The sequence below is a fragment of the Polistes canadensis genome, unplaced genomic scaffold (assembly GCF_001313835.1).
Source record: "Polistes canadensis isolate GaletaPanama2010 unplaced genomic scaffold, ASM131383v1 scaffold_56, whole genome shotgun sequence".
Taxonomy (NCBI): Eukaryota; Metazoa; Arthropoda; class Insecta; order Hymenoptera; family Vespidae; genus Polistes; species Polistes canadensis.
This window is the reverse complement of record NW_014569603.1, coordinates 296,999-322,733: the sequence shown is the minus strand read 5'-3', so window position 1 is coordinate 322,733 and position 25,735 is coordinate 296,999. Positions and strand designations below refer to the sequence as shown.

The following is a 25,735-nucleotide window of genomic DNA, read 5'->3' as shown; positions in this document are numbered from 1 at the left end:
TTACGTGTCGTTACATTAATAAAACGTGTTTCAAGTTTTTAAAATAGAACGTCAACGTAAGAGAAAATGTTGAAGTGCATCAGCCGTGGTTATTTTCAAATACACGACAATACATAAGCAATGGATATGCATAAATACATACGATATCAAATTAATAATTAATAAGATTCATTAATAAAACATCGAAAAATACGACGTAAAGTTTTAGCGAAAAAATAAATACAGTTTACAGAGAAACAATAATTCTCATGAAAATTCTTCCAATATTCTCGTTTCTGATTAGATAAACGTACGGTATAAACAACGTTTGTTATCAATTCACATTCGACGTATTAAAAATAAATAAAAACAAGATGCAAGATATTTCTACAATTAGTTAATATTAATTTTCTCTAACAAATCATATTTTTTATTTAAATTTTCTTGCAGATGTTGCTATCTTGATTATTATTTATTTTTATGGTAAAAAAATATTTATAAAAATAAAAAAACGATGTAATTAATTTAAAAAATGTCTCATGTATAGGAATAGCTTCAAATGAACTTTTTTTATTGTATATGCAAGAAAACACAATTTATTTTTAGGATAAAATAGATTGAGAAAAATGAATAAAGCATGATGCAATTTCTTTTCCAAAAACTCTCACGTATTCTTTTGAATAAACTTTCATATTATTTATATAAACAAACGTATTGAAATCGCAATTTGAAAATTGATAGTAGGCGGTGATCAGACGGAAAGTTTTCATTGCGTCGACGCATTCGTCCATGTGTTATGTCTCGAAGCTTCAAAGAGTACGTTGACCGTTGTTGTATCTTTATTCTTTCTTACTCTCGATCATTCTCGACCTCTCCTCCTCTCTCTCCTCTTTCTCTCCCGATCATTTTGTAAAACGAGACTCGTCTCTTCAACGAAACGTACCAACGATTTCTCACGATTGACGTGACTGCACGCATAGCCTTGACCTTTGAAAACGTACTTCTACATAATTTTGTTCAAATAAGTACAAATTTGTTAAATTTTTAATCGAAATTTAATACGTAATGTTTGTTTTTGTGTTTTTCTACTTTAATAATTAATTTAATTAAGAATTTTTTTTGAGATAGTTTTATATTAATGATAGTTATGTGAATTTTGTTTATATTAAGAATATAAATTAAATGAACTCGATATTAAATAGGTTGAATTAATATTAATGTTAGGACAGTAAATCGCAAAATGCAAGAAAAAGAGAATTTAACATTGTAAATGGAAGAAGAAAAAGAAATAAATAAGTATTTATATATATATGTGAAGTTTTGAATTATCGAGATTTTTCGAATATTTGATATGTAAACGAAAGAGAACGTTCCCGAGACAATACATATGTTAAGTATTTATATATGCGTTATTTATGAATTTAGAATAATTCAGAGAATGGATTCAGACGATTAGAAGATTAGAATGTTTACCTCGAACGATTTCAAAGGCGGTCTTTACAGAATGTATAAATAATTTTATTGTTAGCGTATTTCAAAGTTCGTTCATTCAAAATAATGAAATTTGATTACATTTTATGAGATTCATCATTTGTTTTTTTTGTAGTTTTAATTATCCCAAATATTTTAATAATTTATTTTAGCAATTTATAAAATAGAACTTGTTTTTTTTTTATTTAAATGCAATTTCTAAGAACAGAAAACCCCCCGATTTGTTTATACATATGTTTATATATTTTCTGTTTTTACAAATCACGAAGAAATTCTTTTTCTCGTAATGATTATCTGGATTAGACGTACTAACAATAAGACACGTCAGCTAGTTTGAAATTAGGTATTATATATCAAAATGTGAAAACCACGTAATAACAATTCGAATCGATAACATCAGAATGATTTTGGCCACGTAAAAAGATTTTAATTGGATCATTTTTTATGTAAACAGTTATTTTGACTCATTGTCAGTAGATTATCAATCGATTAAACACTAATTTCTAGCGTCGCATAATTTTAAATTCTTTCTTTTTCTTTATTATACAAAATGTTGAAACATAAAACAATTTTTCGTTCACGAACACGTCTTACGTTTAAATTTAGAACCTAAAAATAATAACTGGGACATCTACTTGTATGGAATATTTTAAAAACGTAAATGAAAACTATAATTAGTAATATAGCTTTGGTTTTTAAACAATGTAAAAAAATGTCCGAAGAACGTTTATTGAAAATTACGCATAATTTTGTAAATAACTGACTCCTCTTTTTAAAAATAGAGGAAAAAATTTCATCATACTATGAGTGAGTCAACAGCATTGTTACACAAAATAAGTTTAAACAGATGCATGAAAATACGTGTATATGACTTATTTCTTTCTTTATTTCCCAGTTAAATTACAAATTTTTTTTTTACGTATACACAAACATATATCATATTAAATTAATTTTAATAATAAAATAGCACGAATAATATAAATAATTAAATTTTTGCACGTTCCATACAAAAATCCTAGCAACTTTAAATTTTAATTTACAAAAAAGTTCATTAAAAATTGAGGGAACGAAGCAAAATTAAAATTCATTTTTAAAAATAGAATTTTAAATAACAAATGATAAGTCAGTTTCGTATGAGATATAAAACATTTAAATTTTGTTTCCTTGACATAACTAATGCGAGCGATTACGAAGTTAACGATGCATAAAAAATAAAACAAAGAAAATGATCGAAAATGTATGCATCGAAATAAAAAAAGAAACAATAAATAAAAACAAAACGACATATACACAAAGACAACATCGATTGATAAACCAATTTCATGCTGGTTTCAGAAAAAAAAGAGGTACGCACTTCCTTATGTATAATACAAAAAAAAACGTCGATTTCCGAGTCCCTTACGTGGCATTTTGACGTTTCTTGAAATTTCCATAAATTCTTATCCCCACTACTGATAAGAGCAGTTATAGATAAATACCGACGTGCATGAGGACGATCCTTCAGTTGTAAAATATATACGAGATAAGAATAAAGAAAAGCGAGAAAATTCACTGCTGGTATTTGCGTGGTTTAAATATCCAGAGCGAGTGAAAGTTTTCAAGACAAACAAGAAGCAAGTACAAGAAAGAGAATAAATTATATAAATTTAAGAAGAAGAAAAAAAGAAAAACAATAATTATGTTTTTGCTGCCACTTTTATTCTCTTCTTTGTTGACGGATATAGATCAGCCTCAGAGGCTGATAGATAACAGTTTGGAGGATCCCTTGTTTCCTGAAATAAACGGCTTATATCCATTGTCACCTTTTGCCAATGCTCTGCTTAACCGACCATGGTTTGAATTTTTGAAACAGGATAAACGTACCTCCAGCGTAACCACTGATGAACATAACTTCAAGGTCGTCTTGGATGTAAAAGAATTTAAACCTAACGAAATCAAAGTCAAAATCGCTGATGGATACATCATCGTTGAGGGTCAGCACGAAGAAAGAAAGGACAAAGATGGTTTCGTCTCTAGACAATTTGTTCGTAAATATTTGTTACCATATCAAGCAGAGACCAATAAAATTACTTCCAAGATATCACCTGATGGAATATTAACCATCATAGCACCTTTAAATAAGAATCTGGAAAAACCAACTGAAAAAACAATTAAAATTGAACTTAGTGACGAACCAGCTGTTACACGGAAAGATAACGATAAAAAAGTAACAGGAAATAGTAATCACAAAGAAGCTACGACTCCAAAGGGTACAATCCATGCATCAAATACCACACTAAAGGGTGCAATCCATGCGTCAAGCACTACTCCAAAGAGTACAATCCATGCGTCAAGCTCTACTCCAAAGGATACAATCCATTCATCAAGCACTACTCCAAAGGATACAATCCATGCGACAAGCAACACTCCAAAGCAATAAGATTTTCCTAACAGCTTGTAAAGATTTTGTGCCATTTCTCTTAAAAAATTGAATCTGTTTCAAATTCCGTCCTATCTTCCATTGTATTTATGAGCACTGCAAATTTTAGATAAATACTATTAATAAAAGAAATTAATTTATTGCTAGATGATTAAAGATGGTTTTTTTTGTACCATGCAAATAGTTAAGACAAATATTATACCCGTATCCATTTCTTTGAGATTTTTATTTTGATTTACTCAAAAGAGTATACGGTTTCTTAATAGTAAAGATTTGTCTTAAAACGTTAAATATTAAAACTATTTTACTATAATACTTATAATGTATTATTTTATTAATAATGATGAATCAATGTATCATTGTATCAATATTTGATGAATCAATATATCATTGTATTAATACTTGAAAAATATTATACAATTCTATTATCATAAAATAGTAGTATGTTCATTTTAATAGTAGGAAAGATAATTGCAATGAAGTAAAATGAATGCAACATTCAAAATTATTGCGTAGATAGATAAAAATGCTAATTGCAAATAAAAAATGAGTCATTTTAAAGGTATGTAATATACTATATAGGTACACATGCAACTATGTATGTATATGCACTATTTGAATTTATATTAAAATCTCATTTATTTTTCTTACATTTTGACATAATTACAATGTAATTTTATCTTATAAATTTATTTGTTTTAATAATTTTTAATTTCATAATTTTGTAGTGAAATATAACTGTTATTCTAGGTTATACATTTGAACATTTAATTAATGGCAATTAGATAGCTGTCAAAAAACGCTATTACATTTAAATGAGACACAAAATTGGTGGGAAGAATCAAACCAATAGGATTCACGCATTTTCATATCTGCGATATTGTTGGCTACTATTTATTAACCTTTTTTAAATTGCATTTTATTATGTAATATACAAATAACAAAAGATGAGTATTAATTACTATAATGAAAAAAATCAAGTAAATACAATAATTCGATAATTAAATAGTAATTATATTTATAAAAGTCGTCCAAATTATCTAAACATACTCCATTTTATGTCAGCCAATCAGCGTTCGCGTAGGAACATATTAAATAATCGCGAAATGGTTCAGTTCGTTCTCTATATGTTACGTATATAAACACTGTCATACGTAGCCATAAAAAAGATTAATTGTAAAATTAAAATAAGGGTCATATAAACATACATTCGTATATATTCGTAATCATATTTGGAAATATAGATAACTCAGTACGTGTTCGAACGTTGAAGCGAAAAGTTACTGCATCGTGAGTTTGTAGTAAATTTGGTATTAAAAGATTGTCCAGCCTGAAACTCAATGTCATGCTTCAAGGTAAACTATCGATGACGTCAGTGTACGTCACTTAACAAGTGGGAGTGGATGGATGGATGTCGGCAGTCTTGGTTGTCGGTTTCGCGAATAGCAGTTGGAATCTGTAGAAGACCAAACCGCTTCGATGCGATAATGTTACGTGTTTCTTAACAATGTAGGCGCGTGTATCAATCGAAAGAAAATTAAGTGAATGCGAGAGAGAAAGAAAAAAAGAAAGAGAGAGAAAGAGAAAGATAATACGAACGAAAGAACGGAGTGTGAATAAGTAAGAGCGAATAAGAGAGTGAGTAGCGGCTGAGTGAACGAGTGAGTGAGCGCGCGACAGAGAGAGAGAGAGAGAGAGAGAGAAAGAGAAAGAGAAAGAGAACAGAAAGTGGAGAAGAAGAAGAAGAAGAAGACAACGACGACGACGACGAAAAGGAAGAAGAAGAAAAAGAAGAAAAAGTGGCGTGTCGACTGGTTGCACGTGTTTTCGCGGTTCGATGGAAAATCACCGATATCTTTTTGCGCATGCCCGAGAGCCGATGACGTCACGAAAATTGTGGTTTTGATCAAACTCGCTCTCGGACCTTTTTTTCCCTCTCGATTCCCCCCCCCATCGTCCACCACCAGCAACATTTCCACCACCACCACCACCATCATCATCACCATCGCCACCCGCTCGACCATCCCCCGCTGCCCTCCGGTCCTCCTCCCTCCGCGTATGTTGTACGTGTATATACAACCGTCAAGAAATAATGTTGCTGCGCGAAGTCAAAAATAATTAGCGGTGCGAAGGGGGAAATCGTCCGGAAGAAACCGAGACGACGACGAGGAGAAGGAGGGGGAGGAGGAGGAGGAAGAGGAGGACCACCAGTCGGTGACAAAATGTAAGTAAACTGTGTTGTTTACTCTGTTCACCTGTTTACCTTTTTCTAAAAAAAACGTCATCTCGTCTTATAGTTCATAACATGTACAGCTATAAATCCGGGCTGTGGAAGGGTGAGGGACATAGCCTTCACGCATTTCTAAACATGCATGTTGCCATAATGTTTGCCTGCTACCGTGCGATTTTGTCGGTTTAGATTAGGCAAAAAAAATTAGGGTGAATGAGAGAGGCCAAGTACGTTTTTGGGTATATCTAGTTTCTTTTCTGTATTGTTTGTATGTTTGTATGTGTGGATTTTTATGACAGTGATTGGGAATATGTAAAAGAAAGAAAGAGATTAGCTCGTCAAAATGCATCTTGGCTAAACATTTAACACTGAAACTTTTGTAGTATGTGAACTAGTTTTACAAAGATCAAATGTATCTTGTAGTGTCTTTTAGTGTCTACCATTGGGAAACTTTAATGAGAAAGAGTTGTAATATTGATTTTACAAGTTTAGAGTTAAAAGAGGATAGTCCATAAAATGGATTTTTTATCATAGGATTGTTTTTTTTAATGTTACATTTAATTTTCTTTCATCTATTTCAGATTCATATATTTGTTTTAGCTGTTGGTGTTTTATGGCGATACTTTCTTCTATTCATTTAATTTTAAGGTTTATTGAGAATGTAAGATGGTCAGCGATGAAAGATTGTATGAGATTTGTAATGGAAAGTTGTTACTTATGGTTAGATTTAGTTATACAAAGTATTCGTACTTAGGTCACTTTGAAATATAGCTTTAATACTATCGCTTTGCCAAATAATATCCAGCGCTTTGTGATGCATACAAAGATTAAAGTTTCTTCTATTAAAATAATCAAATTTGTGGAGAATGTTTTTTTGTATTTGTCGTTTAACTTTAGTATTTAATTCCTTACATTAGAATTGTGTTCTTTAACATACGTAGAAACATTATTGATAACGCAAGATATTTATCATATAATAATCTAATATATTTTGTTTGTTTATGTATAATTTTCATATTTGAAATCCTTGCAAAATGTATTGTAATAACATTTATAGTATTATCTAACATTTAATGTATTTTATATTATATTTATTAGAAGTATACACATAGAATTAAGAATATGCATGGTTGCATGGACTAATTGGAATACATTTTGTAAAGATTTTGCATTACAGAAATAAGTATCATCTCATCGAATCTAAAATCTTTGCAAAATGTATTGTAACAATATTTATAATACTATTTACTATACTATTTAATCTATTTTATATTCTATATATTAAAAGTATACGCATTGAGTTAAGAATACGTATGATTACATCAATTAATTGCGATACATTTCATAGAGATTTTTCATTACAGAAACAAGTGTCATCTCATCAAATAGAATACATCAATGTTCTCTAAACTCTAATTATAATTTATAAGTAAAATAAAGCATCAAAGTTCTTTTAATTATGTTGAGGGAAAGTTGAAAGAAAACAAAAACATAATATGTGCAATGTGGAGCAGATTTTATGAGATACTGCCATCTGTCGGTAACTAATCTCGTGCGGGTTAAACTGCATCGGTATTACAGAAAGTTTCAATATAAGTTATAATATAAACATTTTGAAATGTCTTGAAGTTACGCAGTTAATTTCAACGAATTGCACGTGCGAAAAAATTATTCAGACGTTAGATAGAACGTTAGATATTAGGAAGAAAGAGAGGACTATAAAAAAGAATTTCATTTGCGAAGAAGATAATTGCAAGTAAACTGCTTTTAATATTTAAACAAAATATATATATATATATATATATATTTTTTTTTTTATATACCTTAATGATTAAGTTTAAATTAGTAAAATTCAAGGCACTTCGTCAATTCATTTATTTACATTCAACGATTGTAATCATAGATGTATTTGCAATTTTAATTTTAAAAAATTTTCTTTTAATTTCTTCACACGTAACACATACACACACGCATATGCACATATACGCATACATATATGCATGATACGTGCGTACCTTTTATAATCTTATCACTAAAGTGATGTGAGACTTCTGTCATATTTTAAAGATCGAATGACATCCGTTCTAACAATAAGAAGAAGAAGAAGAAGATCGATCGGTCGATCGATTGAAAAATATGCTCCCATGATTTCTTCCCACGTTAAACATTTTTCGGTTATGGAAAGTTGTTCTTTAGTAGTACATATATAAAAACATCCGTGCACGTATGATGTATATTATATTATACACGCGCAAGAGTTTATGCTAGAAAATTCTTTAAGCCTCTTATGTTCGCTTGTTTGGGCAATCTTATCAGACTGTCGGTTTTTATCGTTAGATTTTTAACAAAAAAAGAAAGAAATAAGAAGAGAGGAGCCTAGACCAACACGCCCGCGTTACGTGCATTTACAACAACAACACAATAATAATAATAATAATAATAATAATAATAATAATAATAATAATAATAATAATAATAATAATAATTATGATAATAGTACTTATCTCGCGCAATGCCGTGACCTCATAGCACAATACACACAATGTGGGGTCTTCTTTGAAACATATGTAAATTGAAATGAACATCTAATACGTATGACCTAAACGTTGACTTCTTTCATTCATAGAAAATGCCTGACACCATACGCTCAGAATGGGCTACGCTCCATTCCGAGATCATTCGATGGCATAAATCGTTGTAATTGAAAGAAAAAGAAGGAGAAATAAATGAATAAAAAAAGAGACGATTTTATCGGAATTCTCATTGAAGATCATTATTATCTTTTTGAAGAAAAAAGTTTTAAACCTATCGTAAATTGCGTTTAATTACTTTCTACGTTCCACGACACCGGTTGAATGATATTACGAGATATGCATTTTTGTTATATCATTATATTATTCTCTCTTTTTTTCTTTTTTTTCTTTACAAATATTCGTTTGGAATATATCTGAAATTTCTGTCTTTCCTTTTGTTTTATTTTATTATATTTTATTGCATGCATTTGAAGTCTCACAAAATGCGGGAAAGTATTCTATACGAAATTACGTAGGAGTAGTTTGATTTTTTTCTTCTCTTCTTCTTTTTTCTCTCTTTCTTTCTCTTTCTCTCTCTCTCTTTCTTTTTCTCTCTCTCTTTCTTTCTCTTTCTCTTTCTCTTTTTCTCTCTCTCTCCCTTTCTTTCTTTCTGCATATATTTTTTTCTTTTTTCCTTCTTCACGTTCGTCGACAATACAAAACTAAGTTTCCCTTCATTTTATTCATGGCATGCGGAACATTCGTAATATTACAATACGCGCTTTATACAAAATGAAAGGCAAATGAATATCCAATAGAATGGCGTAAGTTTTTCTTGTATTTTTCCTCTCATGTAACGTAATAATAGTAGATATACTGTATATTTATATCAATTCTTTACGTTTTCTGACAATACCATTTACTTGGCAATTTCACGATATTGAAATCATCCAGAAATTATTTTGAATGTTTTTAGTTTTAGAAGAGATTTATAAAGATCTCTAAAATCATTAGAATTGGAAATCATTTGTCTCTCATGTAGCGTACATATTGTTATTTGTATAACAAAAATCTTTGAATATATTCAATTTATAATCTTCAAAATTACATTTATACGTAGAAATAATTTGCGAAAATGGTCGATGAAATTTGGATCGTTCCAAAAAAAAAAAGAAATAAAAGAGAGAGAGAGAGAGAGAGAGAAATAGAAAAAAATAACAAACTCGTACCGATTTTGCAAGACCCCGGGAGCGGTATTTAGATAATAACTCGATTAACTTGATTTTATTTCCCCTTCCTCCTTCCTAATTTTTTGTTATCTGTTACGAGGTATGAGAGAGATAACGGTCGTTGATGGGGCCTTTTAAATATTCGTGAATTTCCGAAAGCTGTCGTATGTAAAATGATCGAAAGAAAAACGAGTACGCGCGTAAAAGTTGTATGTATGTATCCCATGCGGCTAACTAGAATTTTCAATCGCGGTGACATTTTTTTTGCTTTTGAAAATAATAGTTGCGTGTCTTGTAGATCTCGGAAGGATCTTCTTTCGCTCGTTTCTCTCTCGTTTCTTTTCGACTTGCATATATTTTCGATTGGAAAGCCGAAAAAAGGTTTGACTTCATAAAAATTCTAGGAAGAAACTGCAACGTCGCGGTCTCGACATCGATCCACCTGAGAGCCTAAGTTAGAAAGAGAAAGAGAGAATGTGTAAGAGAGATAGGGAGATAGATGGATAGATAGAGGTAACGAAAGGAGTGTGTAAGTTAGTGTTAGTATGAGAGAGTAAGAGAGATAGAAAGAGAGAGAATGGTTTCATCGATAATCTTCTCAGGAATACACACTGGAAGTGCTGACGTCATACGTTTTGGAAACGTTATGCAAGTCGCAACTAATGCGAAGACAAATTTCATATGACTCTCTTGGATTACTTCTTTCTTACATGCAGACACACGCACGCACACATACACGTGCTAATACAAACAGTAAGAAATGTACATAAACGTATTTATATACACATACATACATTCGCATAAGTTTGATGTTATCGTTCGAGTAAATCGCGTTATGTTAATTCGTTTCTTGTTTCACCCGTTTAAGATAATTTTCATGCAAAATTTATTCGTTTTTGCGCTTCGGCCAAAAAAATGTAAGAATAATGAAAGAAGGAAAATCGTAGGAAACGTTTCGCGGTGTGTTACGTATATTACGCAGGTACATTTAAAAAATAGCCCCTTTTCGTGCTAATGCATCCGTAAAAAGGGAGCAGCAGCAACGGTGGGTTGGAAGTTTCGCACGTGAAACACGCCCATCTCTTCGAAGCTCGTTTCACGCCTGAAACCAACTCTCTTATGTATATGCGAAAGAGAGAGAGATAAAGAGAGGAGAACTGACGAATGACACGCGAATGAGAATTTCAATTATCATTTCAGGTAGCGAATTTCTTTCTCAACCCGGTACTTGTATTTTTCTATTTACATGCAAGTTCTTTTCTTATTTTCTTTTTTTTTTTTCTCGAAAGGAAAATCTTTTCAAATGATTAACAATCGATTTTATTTTTATTTAATTAATTTTTGATTTGTGTGTGTGTTATTTTCTTTGCAATTTAATTTATTCTTTTTTATCGCAAGAAAACAAATTTTTACAACAAATCGATCGAAAAAGTTCATCGAGATTAATTTATTACTGCTTTCCCTTTCGAGATATTAATCGATGTAGAAATAGATTATGATCTCGAAACGATACGTGAACAAGTACCTTCTTCTAATTCAATTTTTAGAGGGAAAGATAAATCGAGATAACGAATCTAAGAAATTGTTTCGCGAGAATCAAGGATAAGTTACGACTTCTTTTCTTTTTTTTTTTTCTTTCCAAGAATATTCGGCGTTAAATTTAAAAAGACAAGAGAGATTACTAATTTCTTTCACGATATGAACGTTACGCGACGATTATTAATATTCGTATCTTGTGAAAATTAAGAGAAAACTTTTATCATAACAATTTCTTTTCCTTTCCTTTTGTTTATCCGATATTTCTTATCGAAGAAAAATCAAGCGGACATTTTATTATTCTCTTCTTTATAATTTTTCTTTTTCTTTTTAAATCAAAAAAAAGAAAACAAACAAATAGGTAACGGTAATGAGTTCACGTCGATAAAGGAAGAAAAAAGGAAAATAAATGTCCAGATTCGCGTCGAGATTTTCGTTGGAAACTGTGATCGAGAGACAGGGATATAAAATTCAAATTGGTGGAATTTTATATTTTTCTTTTTCTTTTTTTTTTTGTTCTCTCGTCGGTTAAATATTTTTTAAACGGTAAACACTCTCGAGCTCAAGTCGAATTTTAAAATCCAAGGATCGATGATCGTGATTTAGAATGGCGAGGCAAGAATTGGGCTGATGCGAGAAAGAAATGAATATAAGCAAGGACAAATGATCAAACATTTATACTCCATACATATTTCATAATCGTTTCTCAAGGAGTGATAAGCAAGCAAGTTTATATTTGTTACAATTTCTTCGAAAGGATGATGAAGGGAAGGAGTAAGAGGAAGAGGTGGAGAAGGAGGAGAAGAAGGGTGAAGAAAAGGATGAGAAAGATAAGGGGGAGGAAGGTCTCTAATAAACGTTCTCTCAACAGGACATACAATATTTTTATATAGGTCGGAGTATTGACCAATTTGGCTGGAAGTTACTTTGAAATTCTGACGCTCGGTTTAATAATTGAACGTTAGTAAAGATATTTTTGGTCTACCGATCTAGATAGATCCCTAATAAGAGAAATGTAAATGCATTAGGAGAGTATCCGGGCAACACTGTGAAAGAGATCGTGATCGGGAAATTGCATTAAAAACTTTTTTTTATTTAATTCTTTTCTCTTTTCTTGAATTCTTTTTCCTTCTTTTCTCTTCTTATTCTCAAAACTTTACTAATCGAATAATTTTTATTTGCATTATACACATACATATAAGTGTTTTTTCATTTATTAATAAGACGTAACAAGCATTGGAAGAAAAATCACACACACACACACACGCATAGATAAAAATACATTCTGACAGTTAGAAAGTCGAAGGTGCCATTAGATCGACGATATATCGATCGTTATCTCTTTCTTTCTCGCATTCTCTTTTTTTTCTCTTCATTCTCTCTCTCTCTCTCTCTCTCTCTCTCTCTCTTTCTCTCTTTCTCTCTCAAAGTAGAATCAGATCTCGGGAAAAAGGTCAGGTTTCAACGTGGACCTCGCCGACCTTTCGACCTCTTTTCACCTCAAAAACTATCTAATGATACCAACACCTTTTTCAAATTCTACTGTTTTCAAAAAGAGAAAAAGACAAATAAACAGAGATAGATGGATAGATCGATATAAAAGTGGGAAAATAGTTAAAAGAAAAACGAAAAGAGATGATATGGTGTGTTAGATGGAAAAATGAATGAAAAACAAAATACCAAGAGGATATTTTCTTGTTTTTTTTCTTTCTTGATTTTTATTTCTCTTAGGATTTTCTTTCTACCTTCGTTAAAGGTAACTCCCTCTCTCTCTCTTCCTCTCTCTATCCATCCATCCATCCATCCATCCTTCTATCTATCTATCTATCTATCTTGTTTCAATCTTTTTCTTTGGAGACAGGAGCATATCAGGTCGCCATTGACGTAAGCCCTTCCACTTGGTCCGTGCAAATCCGATCAGTTTTTCATCCCTCTTTCACGTGTAAAACGCACGTGGGTATCATCATCGCTATGAAGCGTACGTACATCGTTCGCATCGCTTGTCTTATAAAAGCGTTCGACGTAGGTGGTTCTCTCCTTCTTTCTCTTTTTTAATACAACGAGAGATAGAGAGAGAGAAAGAGAGAGAGAAAAAAGAGAACTTTGATACTACAATATGCGTGGAATCGTCCCATCTTTTTTCTCCCTTTTTTTTTGTCTTTGTCCTTTTTCAACAACCCCACTCTGTCTCTCTCTCTCTTTTTCTATCTTTCAGAAATTCTCATATTCTTTCCCTCGTTTATTATCCGATTCTTTGACACTCGAATAAATCATCAATTTGTTAGATATTCAATGACATCCATGAAGGCATACATACATACCCACGCACGCGTACGATACTTTTGTATTATTTTTTTTTTAATTTTATTTACCGTTCCTTAAAATAATTTTTGGAATTCGTTGTTAGATAATAGATTGATTATTATACGAATTAATTTGTTGGTTAAAGATAATCAACGATATTCACGAACACATATATACACATGTATATATGAATACGTTTTTGTCTCTTATATATGATTTTTGATTATTTTATGCACGGTTCTGTTAATCGATTTTTGGATATTTTCTTCGATAATAAATCGCTTTTTGCACACATTAATTTTGGAGAAAAATATACGTGTTCTCTTTATTTTTTACAATTATTCTTTTTTTTTTTGCAAGTCGTTAGATGATCTTTTACGTTGTTCTATGATCTTTGATGAATTTCTACTCGGAATATGGTCGCGAGTAATTCTTTATTTCTTCTTGTTGAGTAGACTTTTGCGTGACCAATTTTTTCTATAGCACGTTCGTCAATTTATTATATCAATGTATCGCGATAATGTTGGTTAGTTAGTAGTAGTATTAGTAGTAGTAGTAGTAATAATAATTGTAGGATAGGATGTAGTTTAGAATAGAATTTTTGTAAAAAAGGAATGAGGTAGAAAGATTATAGAAAATTCTTCGACATTCCTGAACAACTTTGTTCTCCGCAGAAATTTCTTTCGCTTTCACCGATCCTTATGCGTGACCTTTTTTTTTTTCTTTCTCCTTCTCCTTCTTCTTCTTCTTCTTCTTCTTCCTTCTTTTACTTCTTCTTTTCCTGTCACGAGAGAATGCAACAATTTTATGCACGCCGGGATTACATTTGAAGTGTGTGTATAGATTTCCATTAAAATATGGTACAGTGACAGCGATTAAAGAGAAAATCATTGCCATAAGAAAAATGTATTCTTTAAATGGCCAATGAAATGTTATTTCCAATTTCATGATTCGCGTGGCGAATGTTTGTCATTTGTAAAATGTTTAGCTTGTAATAGTTTTATTTTGAGAGATCTAATTGCGAGACAGGAATTAAGAATGCATAAATGCATATATTTAATAACGAAACATTTAATTTTTTTCGTTCACGTGAAAGTTTCGTGTTATTTGTTCAGGTTTCTCTTTTTTTCTTTTTTAAAACTTATAATTATATATAAAATTAAAAATAACAAAAAAGTAAAATAAATTAGGTACAAATTATGCTTGCAATACTTATAATATTTCTATACACACATTAACAATAAGTATGTTAGTTAAATTTATAAAATAATTTCTATATACTATACTATATTAATTCATATCAATGTATTAAACATAACCAATACTTAGCAAAGGGTGGGGTAAAAGAAAGAAAATAAAAAATAGAGAAAAGGATAAAGTGTATATATAAAGGGTTAAACATATACGAATGTAATAAAATCTCGAGGCCTCGCACGTGGCCGATAGGACCACGTGGGCCTTCTCGCCTGCGTCACAAACCGAACCGACACCCTATCGCGTATTGATTGAGGATGGCCATGGTCGTTTCCATGACGACGTTTCTTTTACCTGCACGCCGAGCGCATGCATGATACACCTTTTCTCTACCATGTACGACATATACCTAACACCCGTGTCTACGTAGCTATCAAGGAACGAAGTCATAGCTATAGTTCTCACGTTAGGTGCGTTCTATGTACCTGTTAAGCCAACTTTTGCTACCTTCCGTTCTCCATCTCTCTCTCTCCTTTATTCCCTATTTTTATCCTTTTTTTATCGTTCTAATTAATTTTCACATTTAAGAAATATAATTTTTTTTTTCGTTTATTGATCGAAACAATTTTCTTTTTTTTGTCCAATTTTTATACGAGGGATTTAATTATACGTGCTTAAAAAGGTTAAATAATTAATTGTATTTTTTTTTGTCTTTCTCTCTCTCTCTTTTTTTCTTTCTTTTTTTTTTTTATCATCATTTCGTATAATTCAATTTAACTGTGGGACGTTAAATGAGAGTTCGTTCGTAAACTTGGTTTTACGTACGAATGTGATATTCTATCTTGTTAATAATTAACGGTCCAAGGGTTTTTTAATTTTATCCAATTGTCTTCTCGGATTTTCTTTTTTGCGCTTCTTTTTTTTGTTGTATTTCAGTCGTTTTATAATGCATCGAACGAGGATGATCTTTCATCGTTCTGCTAATGTCGTGCGATATTATTTTATTTTCGACATTTCTTTTTTCTTTATTTTTTTTTTTCTTTGGTAAATAAAAAATCCTCAAAATTCGACAACGAAACGAAAGAGAAAGAGAAGAAGAAGATATAGTTTGCGATTATTAGGTTATCTTTGTCCGCCTTGTGTATCAACGTTGTGCATTGGCGTAAGAATGAAAATAAATTCCGACGAAAAGTATTCGTGTTAAAAACGTCGTCATTTAAATTTTTTCGAATTACAAAATCTTTGGATTTTATTTGACCATTGATCTCGTTAAGTTTTGATAAAATTAGAGAGAGAGGGAGAGAGAGAAAAAGAGAGAGAATGTTTTATGTTAGTGGAACAATTAGAGGGAAAGGATAATATTTTAAATCTATTTTCTGGAATAATTCGATTTCGTTGATCTTGAGTTAAATCGCGAACTTTGGGTAATGTATTTTGGTGTCGTCATTACGGAGATGAGAGATGCCACAGGATCTCTCATTAGCAACACCATGTTACTCGGCTAACTTCGAGAATGGAAGAGTTAAGCTCTTAAGTGATTACGCCGCTGATTTGCTTCTACCCATACATAGATATATACACACACATATGCACGAACACCATCGCTTATTCGCGTAGACAAACACATGGTATATATACACACATATACATTTACACACTCTACTTTTGTATATTTATATGTGTAGGTATATGCAGAGCTTTGTGCTTTACAGCTTTACACTATTCAAGATACGCTAGGAAGAATTCGTTCGCCATTATATACCTTCGAAATTTCGTGTTTGAGAGATCGATCAGCTCGTAGTATCTACTTTGAACAAATTTTCTTCTATATCCCTTCGTTAACATAACCGCGCATAGAATATTATTTTATATGAGAGTGTAATTTTTACATTTTTTTAATCGTTTTTTTTTTTTTTATACTGGAACAAGGGAAAAATATTATGAATTGTTCAAAGATAAATCGTATGATTAGGATAATTATTTTAATACCGATATTTCGTGTCCTAGAGATAGATATTAATGACATTTGGTTATATCCTTCGTTAAACTCAAGCATAAAATGATTTCACACGAAGGTATATTTACTTTATGAAGAAAACCTGAATAAAAGAATGTTAAGAATTGCATGAAGAAAAATAGAACGATTAGGAGTATCATTTTTTATTTTAATAGATTTGTCGCAATTGTTGAGAAAGTATGCGAAGACTTGAAGGAATGTGACGAGGAAAAATTCGAGATTAACGAAAGATTGAGCGAGGAAAAAAAGAAAGAAAGAAAGAATGAAATCAAGGCGTTTGCAACACGTAACGCGACCTTTTGCGAATCGATACGAGAAAGAGAGAGAGAGAAAGGAGAATCTTCGTTACCGGTCAGCTGACGAGTCGTATAACGATGTTAAGTAAAGAAAGAAGAAGAAGAAAAAAGAGAGAGAGAGAGAGAGAGAGAGAGAGAGAGAGATAGATAAGGGGATCGTGTGTAATTCGAAACTGGCGTTACGTGCTTCTTTCACAAACACGCTAACACATATTTATGAACACGTGAGTGTAGACTGGTCGCGGAGTAAGAAAACAAAATAAAAAATTAGTTTGAAGATTCATACGCAGCTTCCATTGCCATTGCGAACTCGTGAGTATGCTCCCTCCCCCTCCCCCTACCCCCATATTACTCTCTTAAACAAAGTTCGTTTGCGTTTCGTAATGTAAAAAACAAATATTTTATTTTAGTTGTATTTATTTTTTGTTTCTTTTCTCCTTTTTTTTTTTACGTGGGTTTAAAGTATGAAGATTGCAATGAAGTAGATACAAAGAGGTATAATTTTTTCTGTCTTTTATTATTATTATTTGGCTAGTTGTTGATATAATTTGCAATAATAATCTTTATTTTACTTATTATCACACATTTTTATATCTAATATATAGTTTGAAATCGAAGGATGAGATATTAAGGAATAAATTTGACATGAAGATGATTCTTAAAGAAATATTATATAATTATATATAAATAATATTAGTATAATACATACTCTAAAATAGACTTGTGTAAATATAATATTATTATAAGAAAAAACATAGAGACAAGAATAAAAATGAAAAGTGTTTTATACAATTGGAAGTAGTAAAAGGTAGTCAGACATGGTCGAGTAGTTCCTTTCGAATGCAACCCTGTATACATTGAAGTAATTTAAAAACACGTAGGAGTAAGTCATGCTACGAGCCAACAGGGTGAATCCCCCTGGCAGAAGCGGCGCCTTTAACGGGAACACCACGTGTATCCAACGAAGGTTCTAAGAGAAAAATAGATGAATACTTTTCTACTCATCTAATCCATCTAAATAAATAAAACAAACAAACAAACAAATAAACAAAATGAAAATGAAAGAGACAAATTTAAAAGAAAGAAAACGAAAAAATACAAAAAAAAAGAAAAGGAAGAGAAAAATGAGATTTCGTAGATTTCGTGGAGACGACTGACTGAGTGAGTGTACTTGTAAGAAGGTGTCGCGATGGTGGAAGAAGAAGAAGAAGAAGAAGAAGAAGGATGAGGAGGAGGAGGAGGAGGAGAAGGAGAAGGAGAAGGAGGATGAAGAAGAGGAAGAGGAGGAGGGAGGTTAGTGTTGCTTTGGATGGATGGGGGGTAGGTGGGAGACGGGGGGGAGGGCCGTTGCGACGCCGGGCGTCCGGTGATCGCGCCTTAAAAGGTTCGACGCCGCACGCGCCCAACAGCTGCCAGCTCTCCTTCGTTCCTCTCGTCTTCTTTCCTCCTCCTCTTTCCACTCTACTCTTCTCTCTTTCTCTTGTACACACTTTCTCACTCTCCTTGTATCTATCCATCTCTTTTTTACTCAAGGATCCGAGTGTACTCTTCCCTCCTCCGCGCATACGCACGCGCGTATTTTCCCCTCTCTCTGTGTTACTCTTTCTCACTCTCATATAACCATCTCTTTTCTTTCCTGACACCACACGCAACTCTCTTAAAAGATGTGTGTACAAAATCTGTGTAAATCTACAAGGTGTTTCATTTTATTCGATATCGATATAACATTTTCAACGATATTATTGTTATATTAGTGTTGAATGATATAATTAAAAAAAAAAATTGTTTTACAAAATTATTCTCGATTGTTTTAAATACAAAATGATTAATTTTCGTGTAAGAATTATTGACGCTTTTTACGATGTATATTTTTCAAGGTTACATGTTTTTTTTTATTTTTCAATTATTAAATGTGCAACGATTTTAATCGAAGCACCTTGTAGAAGAGTAGAGTCTAGCGTTTGTTAGAGGACGAACTTGAGGATGTACACTTGCTTGCTCATACATCTTTCTCTCTTTCTCTTTTTTTCATTTCCTCCTCCTCCTCCACCTTCTCTATTACTTCTTCTTCTTCTGAAGTCCTCGTCATCATCATCATCATCATCATCATCATCATCATCCTTGTCCGTAGTGCCGTCATCCTACACGTTGACTATGGCACACAGTGTATCCTGCTGCTGGGTATCGCGTTTCAAACTCCACTACTACCACGTATGCCTAGAGTGAGTGTGTGTAAGAGAGGAAGAAGGGGTCAGGGGAAAGGGGGTGATAAGAAGAGGAGGAGAAGGAGGAGGAAGTGGTGGGAGGGAAGTAGGAGGGTGCACACGCGCGTGCAGATGCGTTGACGTGTGTGCAACAGCGCCCCAGTAGCGCAGAACAGCGTCACGGTGCATTATCGAAAGGCTGATGTGCTCTGCAAGCCGCCACCCTTCTTTCATTTTTTTTCTTCTCTGCCTTTTTTCGATTTGCATTGTACTTTGGAGAAGAAAGAATTAGCACCTGATTTTTGGTTTTCTATTCATTCAATTTTAATTTGTAGATTTAGTATCAATATAAAGGGGGAGAGGAGGGCAAGGGGAATTTGGTTTCTGTTTTTTTTTCTTTTTTTAATTATCATTAATTATCGTCAATTCGATACGTCTGTATTATAGATAATCATAATCATAGCTTTTGAAGTACCTATCGTGTTTTATAAAAGGTATCTTTGTTCTCTGTTATCATTAATCAAACGTATCATAGATAAGAGAATATAATGTTTAGGTATATTAGATAGAGTATTATGTGATTTGTCGAGTAGGTTTATCTATCATTCACTTGGTTGATTGTAAATATTGTCGATCCTCGTTGTTACTTAAGTTTATGAAATAATTGCATAAACATATAAATAAGTGTTACAATTTATAATCTTATCATTAATTATTTTAACACATCTCGCGTAGACATAGTCGATCATAATTTGTATTTAAAAATTTATCAAATAATTATAAATATTAAAGAACATTATATAATTTATAATTTGATCAATCATTGATTTAACAGATCGTAGATGTTGCCGATTATAATTTTTGATTAATCTTGATTGTAATTGTTCGTGGATTGAGGTAAATGATAACAGTCATCATGGTCAAAGAAGAAATGGTTTTATGTATTCAGTATAGATTAATAAAAGAGAAATATATCGGAAAAATGAGAAGAACGTTGAACTAGGCATCTTCTACCCCACACGTGGCCCCTGTCTGATACCAATGTATGCAGTACACGTGTTTCTTGCTCTCCTACAGAGAGATTTCTCTGTGGGATAAGGAATCTTTTGGTTGCTTCGACTTGGACATACCATTAGTTCTCCCATCCCTTCCTTCCCTTTCCTATCCTTTCCTTTCGTGATGGCACGCGCTATGGTGATCGTGATTCCGGCCATGAGAATTTTCTTTACGATTAAATCAAGGCTCACGTTTCCCATTTTTCCAACATTTTTCTTTGTTTTAAATTTATACTTCAGATCTTTCTGCGTGTGAGTAATAGAGGAAATATGAGAATAAATATTTTATTTTATTTCAAATAAATTTATTTATTACAATAATTTTGTAGAATGTATATATACGTGGATACGTTACGAAATGTTTAGAGTTTCAACAAAAAATATATTTTCATTTATTTATTTATTTTTTTGTAAATAAAAGTTTGATCGACAAAAAATTGATTCCACGTTAGACTCGAAACATTTCAACCAATCCACGTAATTGTTAATAATATTTGAATTTTGTGAGTATTGAAAAAAGTAATTTAAGATATCAAAACAGGATTAAATGTTAATTATTGTTATCGTATTATTCTTATAATTAATTTAAATAAATTGGATTAACATTGTTGCAGGTATTGGTAAAGTTAGGTGAAATTTATTTGGAAAGGATATTAATCCCTTCGAAACGGATTAGGTAGAAACATATAGTTCCCAAAGGATTCGTCCTAGGTAAAATCGTTATCTGCTTTGGAGAAATGAAACGTCTCGGGAGCATGTTCTCGAATATGAACATGATGGAGATCGTTAAATTCGTATATTGCATTCGTATCGAACACATTCGATGGAATTACTTGGGTATAGAAATATCGACTGAAATTACGTTATACATTAACTCTCATGAAAATTATTGATATATACGTTATAAGGATCTCTTGGAGCAAGATTATCATAACACCATTTAAAATAATACTCTTTTAATAAACCTCTTATTCGTATTTAATCGCGAGAGTTTCGTGAAACGAATCTAACGAATTCCAGACACGTGATTTGGACTTCTCCAATATAACAAACTATCGAAACATATTATAGTTGATTTTGAAATTATTATCGAGTGGATTAAATGTAATTCAAACATATTTATTATATAAATTTGTGTGTGTCGGTAATTATGAAAGTGGAATAAATAAAAAAAGAAATTGTTTAAAATTAATTATATTACAATTATAACACGAGTATGAGTTGAAAAATTACGAGCTTATTCTTTTCTAATGAGGACCACGACATCGACAACAAAGTACAAATAAATTTGAACCGAAAAAATAATTGTTATCTATGATAGAGAGTACAAATTTTTTAACCACTCAACCAATAATACGATTAAATATAAAATGAATTATATTATCTGATTAATTTTCGTTACCTTTTTTTTTTTTTTCTTAATTCACTCCATATAGAAAATAAACGGTGCATATAAATATCGATACAAGCGCGTGTACGAAAGGGTTAGGATAATTGATAGTAAAGACCATCGAGTGTGTGTTGTACCAGAGGGAATTCGTTTAGGAAGGAAGAAGGGGAGAATAAGAAGGGAGGTATGAGGAGCGAGGAGAGAGCAGGTGTATGCTTCGGAAAGCTTTTCCATAGTTTGAAGGGGGAGGAAGGTTTGGTCGTCGAAAACACACACACACACACACACAAATGTATGTACACACGTATGAAGAGAGCAAGAGGGAGAGAGTTACAAACAGTTAAGAGGGAGAAGAAGAAGATAGCATAGGGTAAGAGAGAGAGAGAGAGAGAGAGAGAGAGTATGGGCACACGTCACTTACTCGAAGCACGTGCTCTGCTTTCTGGCGGCTGCTCCTGCTCAGCCTCAGACTCCGGAGCCCTGGTGCCTGCGTTTAAATTTAGCCAGCGAGCTTTAACTTCGCCGTGTCATAGGACAAAGAATATGGCGCGCTGCACTCGCACCAATATGATTCCTCCTCCTTCTACCTCTCCTCCTCTTCCTTTTCCTTCTTCTCCTTCTGCTTCTTCTTCTTCTTCTACTTCTTCTTCTACTTCTTCTACTCCTTTTCTTCCATTCGTTGAAAGCCCACACGTTTTTTTATATTTTTTATTTTTCGACTCAATTTTTACACTAACTTTATATTCTAGATATTATACCTTACCTTAGAGTTGTGTTAACAAACGATAATTAAATCGTCTTAGGTTTCATAATTTTTAACTAAGAGAGAAATAAATATGAAAAATATAAGAATTTAGTAGTTTTTTTCTTTTCTTTTCTTTTATCTTTTATATATTAGAATATTTTATGAGAACCAATGCAGCGTGCAATCGCTTCCTCTTTTTATTTCTCTCTCTCTCTCTCTCTCTCTCTTTTTCTCTTTCTCACACTCTCTCACTCTTTTTTTCTTTCTTTTTTGAATAGAATATTTCCTTTTGTCGAGAACGAGCGTTCTCAATATTTTTTGCGGACAGGAAGTCGATGCACGAACACCGTTGGACTCGCGAGAAGCAATGACGTAGGTAATGTGTTCATCGATCAAATACACGTGTGTGTGCTCTATCTATCTTTTTCTTTCTCTTTCTCTCTCTTTCTCTCTCTATCGTTCAATTTTTCTTTTTCGCTTTTGTATGCACATACGTACAATGTATAAGCAGGCAGACTCTTTCTATCTCTATCTTTCTCTCTCATTCTCTCTGTTTCCTATCTGTCTTGACCAAGTGAAACGTACTTTGACTAGACATGTTCTTGCTGATGTTCTAGCGATATCATCCAAGCATCGGTTGTTCTGCTTGCCTCCATTCAACGCAAGACGCACACCAAGTTTATAAGATTAACGTGTAAATTCACCCTAAGTAAATTGCAGCCGGCATCTCGGAATTATTATTTGTTTCTTCTCGTGCTACCTATCTTCTCCTAACTATTTAACTAACTATCTATCTATCTATCTACATATCTATCTATCTATCTATCTATCTATTTATTTAATGTAAGAATGAACGAACGAACGAAGGAAGGAACTTTTCGTACTTTGGCATTTCCGTGTTACGTATATGAAAAATTTCGTTTAATGACCTCTACATTTCTCCAACGTCAACTTATATTACAAACGATCGCGTGCTAACAGTTAAAGAGATAATAATTGAAGATAATTGATAAATATCAAGGTAGAGAGTTAGCGTGTAACAAAACTCGTGTAATCGATCGACTATTACATACCTTGAAATTTTCATCAATTTTATTTTACTCGAAGTATTCGACGAATATTAACGTTAGTTGATATCAATTATGATTAGTTTTGGAAGCTTGTAAAAGGCCAAATAACTAGTCGCAAACTTTAGAATGTCAGTTGATAGATAGAAGATATATTACTTGCTTGAAGATTACATTTGACATTTAAGATGATTCAGCTGGCTAACGTTAGTCATACAGTCCTCGAAAATATTGTTAGTCGTGTTGGTTGCCATTTAATGCGAAATAAATTCACCGCATCCGCCAATCCTAGTGAGATCGTATTATTAAATTCGTTTAAATCGTTCGATAGATAATTATTGGTATAAAAATCGGATGATATTATTCAATTAAAATATCGAAAACGGTTAAATTTGAAATGTTTGAATATTCGTTAAAATATCAAATACAACAAATATCAAACAGAAAATGAAGAGAAAACCCCCGTGCCGGGTTTTTCGGGCACGGGTCAAAAGTGGAAGAAATTTATTCGAAGTTCGGCGTTAGTGAGTAAGATTGGTTTAGTGTTAGTAACAGAGAAAGAGGAGGAGGGGTGGTAATGGTGGTGTTGCTGTTGGTGGTGGTGGAATAATTTAACGGAGAAAGAAACATGGTAGGCACTCGCACGTGTGCACGCGCGTTGCTCTGTTGGGGATGGTGAGGTCGGCCCTCCTGGACCGTGCCGTGCGGTCGTTTCGAGATGGAGGAGACGTTCCGAGAGAAAGTTTATATGCATGCGTGGCAAGACGCGAAGAGAGGAAAGAGAATGAGAAAGAGAAAGGGTGACTAGAACGAGGAAAGAGAGAAAAAGAGAAAAAAAGGAGAGAAAAAGGAGGGAAAGGGAAAGAGAGGGATGACACGACGCGCATTGCAGCCGGCTGCTGTGCCGTCAGCTGCCGACAGATTTATCGAGTGGCACGTGCCGATTCGGAGCAATGTCGTTTTATACTTTCCTGTTTTCTGCCGGTTCTCAAACAGACGTAGAACTTCTCCGATCACAAAAACTTCTTTCTCTCTCCGTCTATCTTTTTTTTTCTTTCCTTTCCTTTCTTTCTTTTTTATCTTTCATTTTTTTTCTTTTTTCTTTTCTCTCTCTCTCTGTATTTTTCTTATTAAATTTTCCTTCCATCGTTTTATGAATAATAATGAAGAATTTTATTTTGGTTTTTTAAATTTTTTTTTTTTTTTTTTTTAGAAATCATATAACTCTCGTCGATCAGTTTCGATTGAACACTTTCCAATATGATTTATAACGTGAAATTTAATATTAATCCATTGTAATTTGGTGAGATATGAAAGTTTGTCCTAACACATTATATTTGTTTAATCGTCAATTTTGTTAAAGCTCGTTTTATCATCGGTGGGATGATTATTGGGCTCCTCCTCGTGGATGGAGTAATATCGGAACGAGTATCGATTTTCTTCGTCGCTCGGTCATCGGATATTTCGTTCAAATTCTAGTAAATCGGACGTGGAAAAAGAAATTTAAGGGATGAAGAAGAAGAAATTGATAATGACTAGGAATGAGAGAGAAAGAGATGAAAACGGGAATACCATTCCCATTGGTTTTTATTCGTAGGAAATATCCAGAAATCGAGTGACGTTTTTGTCGGTTAAAGTAACGATGATTTTACCGTGAACGTATCAAAATTGACTTAAATTAATAACGTTTGCTATTTTGGCAATGCTTCCAGGCTCCGCTAACCCGATTAATTTCAGATACGGCACCTTCGAATCGAAAGAAGGAAAGAGAGAGAGAGAAAAGGAGAGAGAAAGAAAAGGAGAGAGAGAGAAAAGGAGAGAGAGAGATAATGTGACATTAAGAATTTAATATCTTGCAAAGAGTAGTGAGCTAGCTAGCGAATGATCGTTGGTTGGTTGGTTGGTATGCCGGTGCCATCACGCTAATCACGGAAACTTCGATGTTACGACAGATTTTATAATTGGATGGATTTCTCTTCGTGTAGCAAAGAGAGAGAGAGAGAAAAAGAGAGAGAGAGAGAAAGAGAGAGAGAGAGAGAGAGAGAGAGAGAGAAGAGTGATATCAT

General features: G+C 32.6%; 2 protein-coding genes across 5 annotated transcripts in view; both read left to right on the top strand.

Annotated features, from left to right (window-relative positions):
* Positions 1–3,148: 3,148 nt before the first annotated feature.
* LOC106785761 (protein lethal(2)essential for life-like) lies at positions 3,149–4,031 on the top strand. The gene has a single exon (XM_014746477.1). The coding sequence runs from the start codon at positions 3,149–3,151 to the stop codon at positions 3,887–3,889; it is 741 nt and encodes a 246-aa protein (XP_014601963.1). The 3' UTR covers positions 3,890–4,031.
* A 1,222-nt stretch (positions 4,032–5,253) lies between these two features.
* LOC106785768 (myocyte-specific enhancer factor 2) overlaps positions 5,254–25,735 on the top strand; it is a 56,579-nt gene continuing 36,097 nt past the window's right edge. For 3 of the 4 annotated variants that reach the window (XM_014746485.1, XM_014746484.1, XM_014746481.1), the window contains exon 1: positions 5,255–6,113. The gene's annotated coding sequence lies outside the window, so the exon portion shown is untranslated. Of the gene's footprint in view, positions 6,114–25,735 lie in introns of all 4 variants that reach the window. The other variant, XM_014746486.1, reaches the window with a different exon arrangement.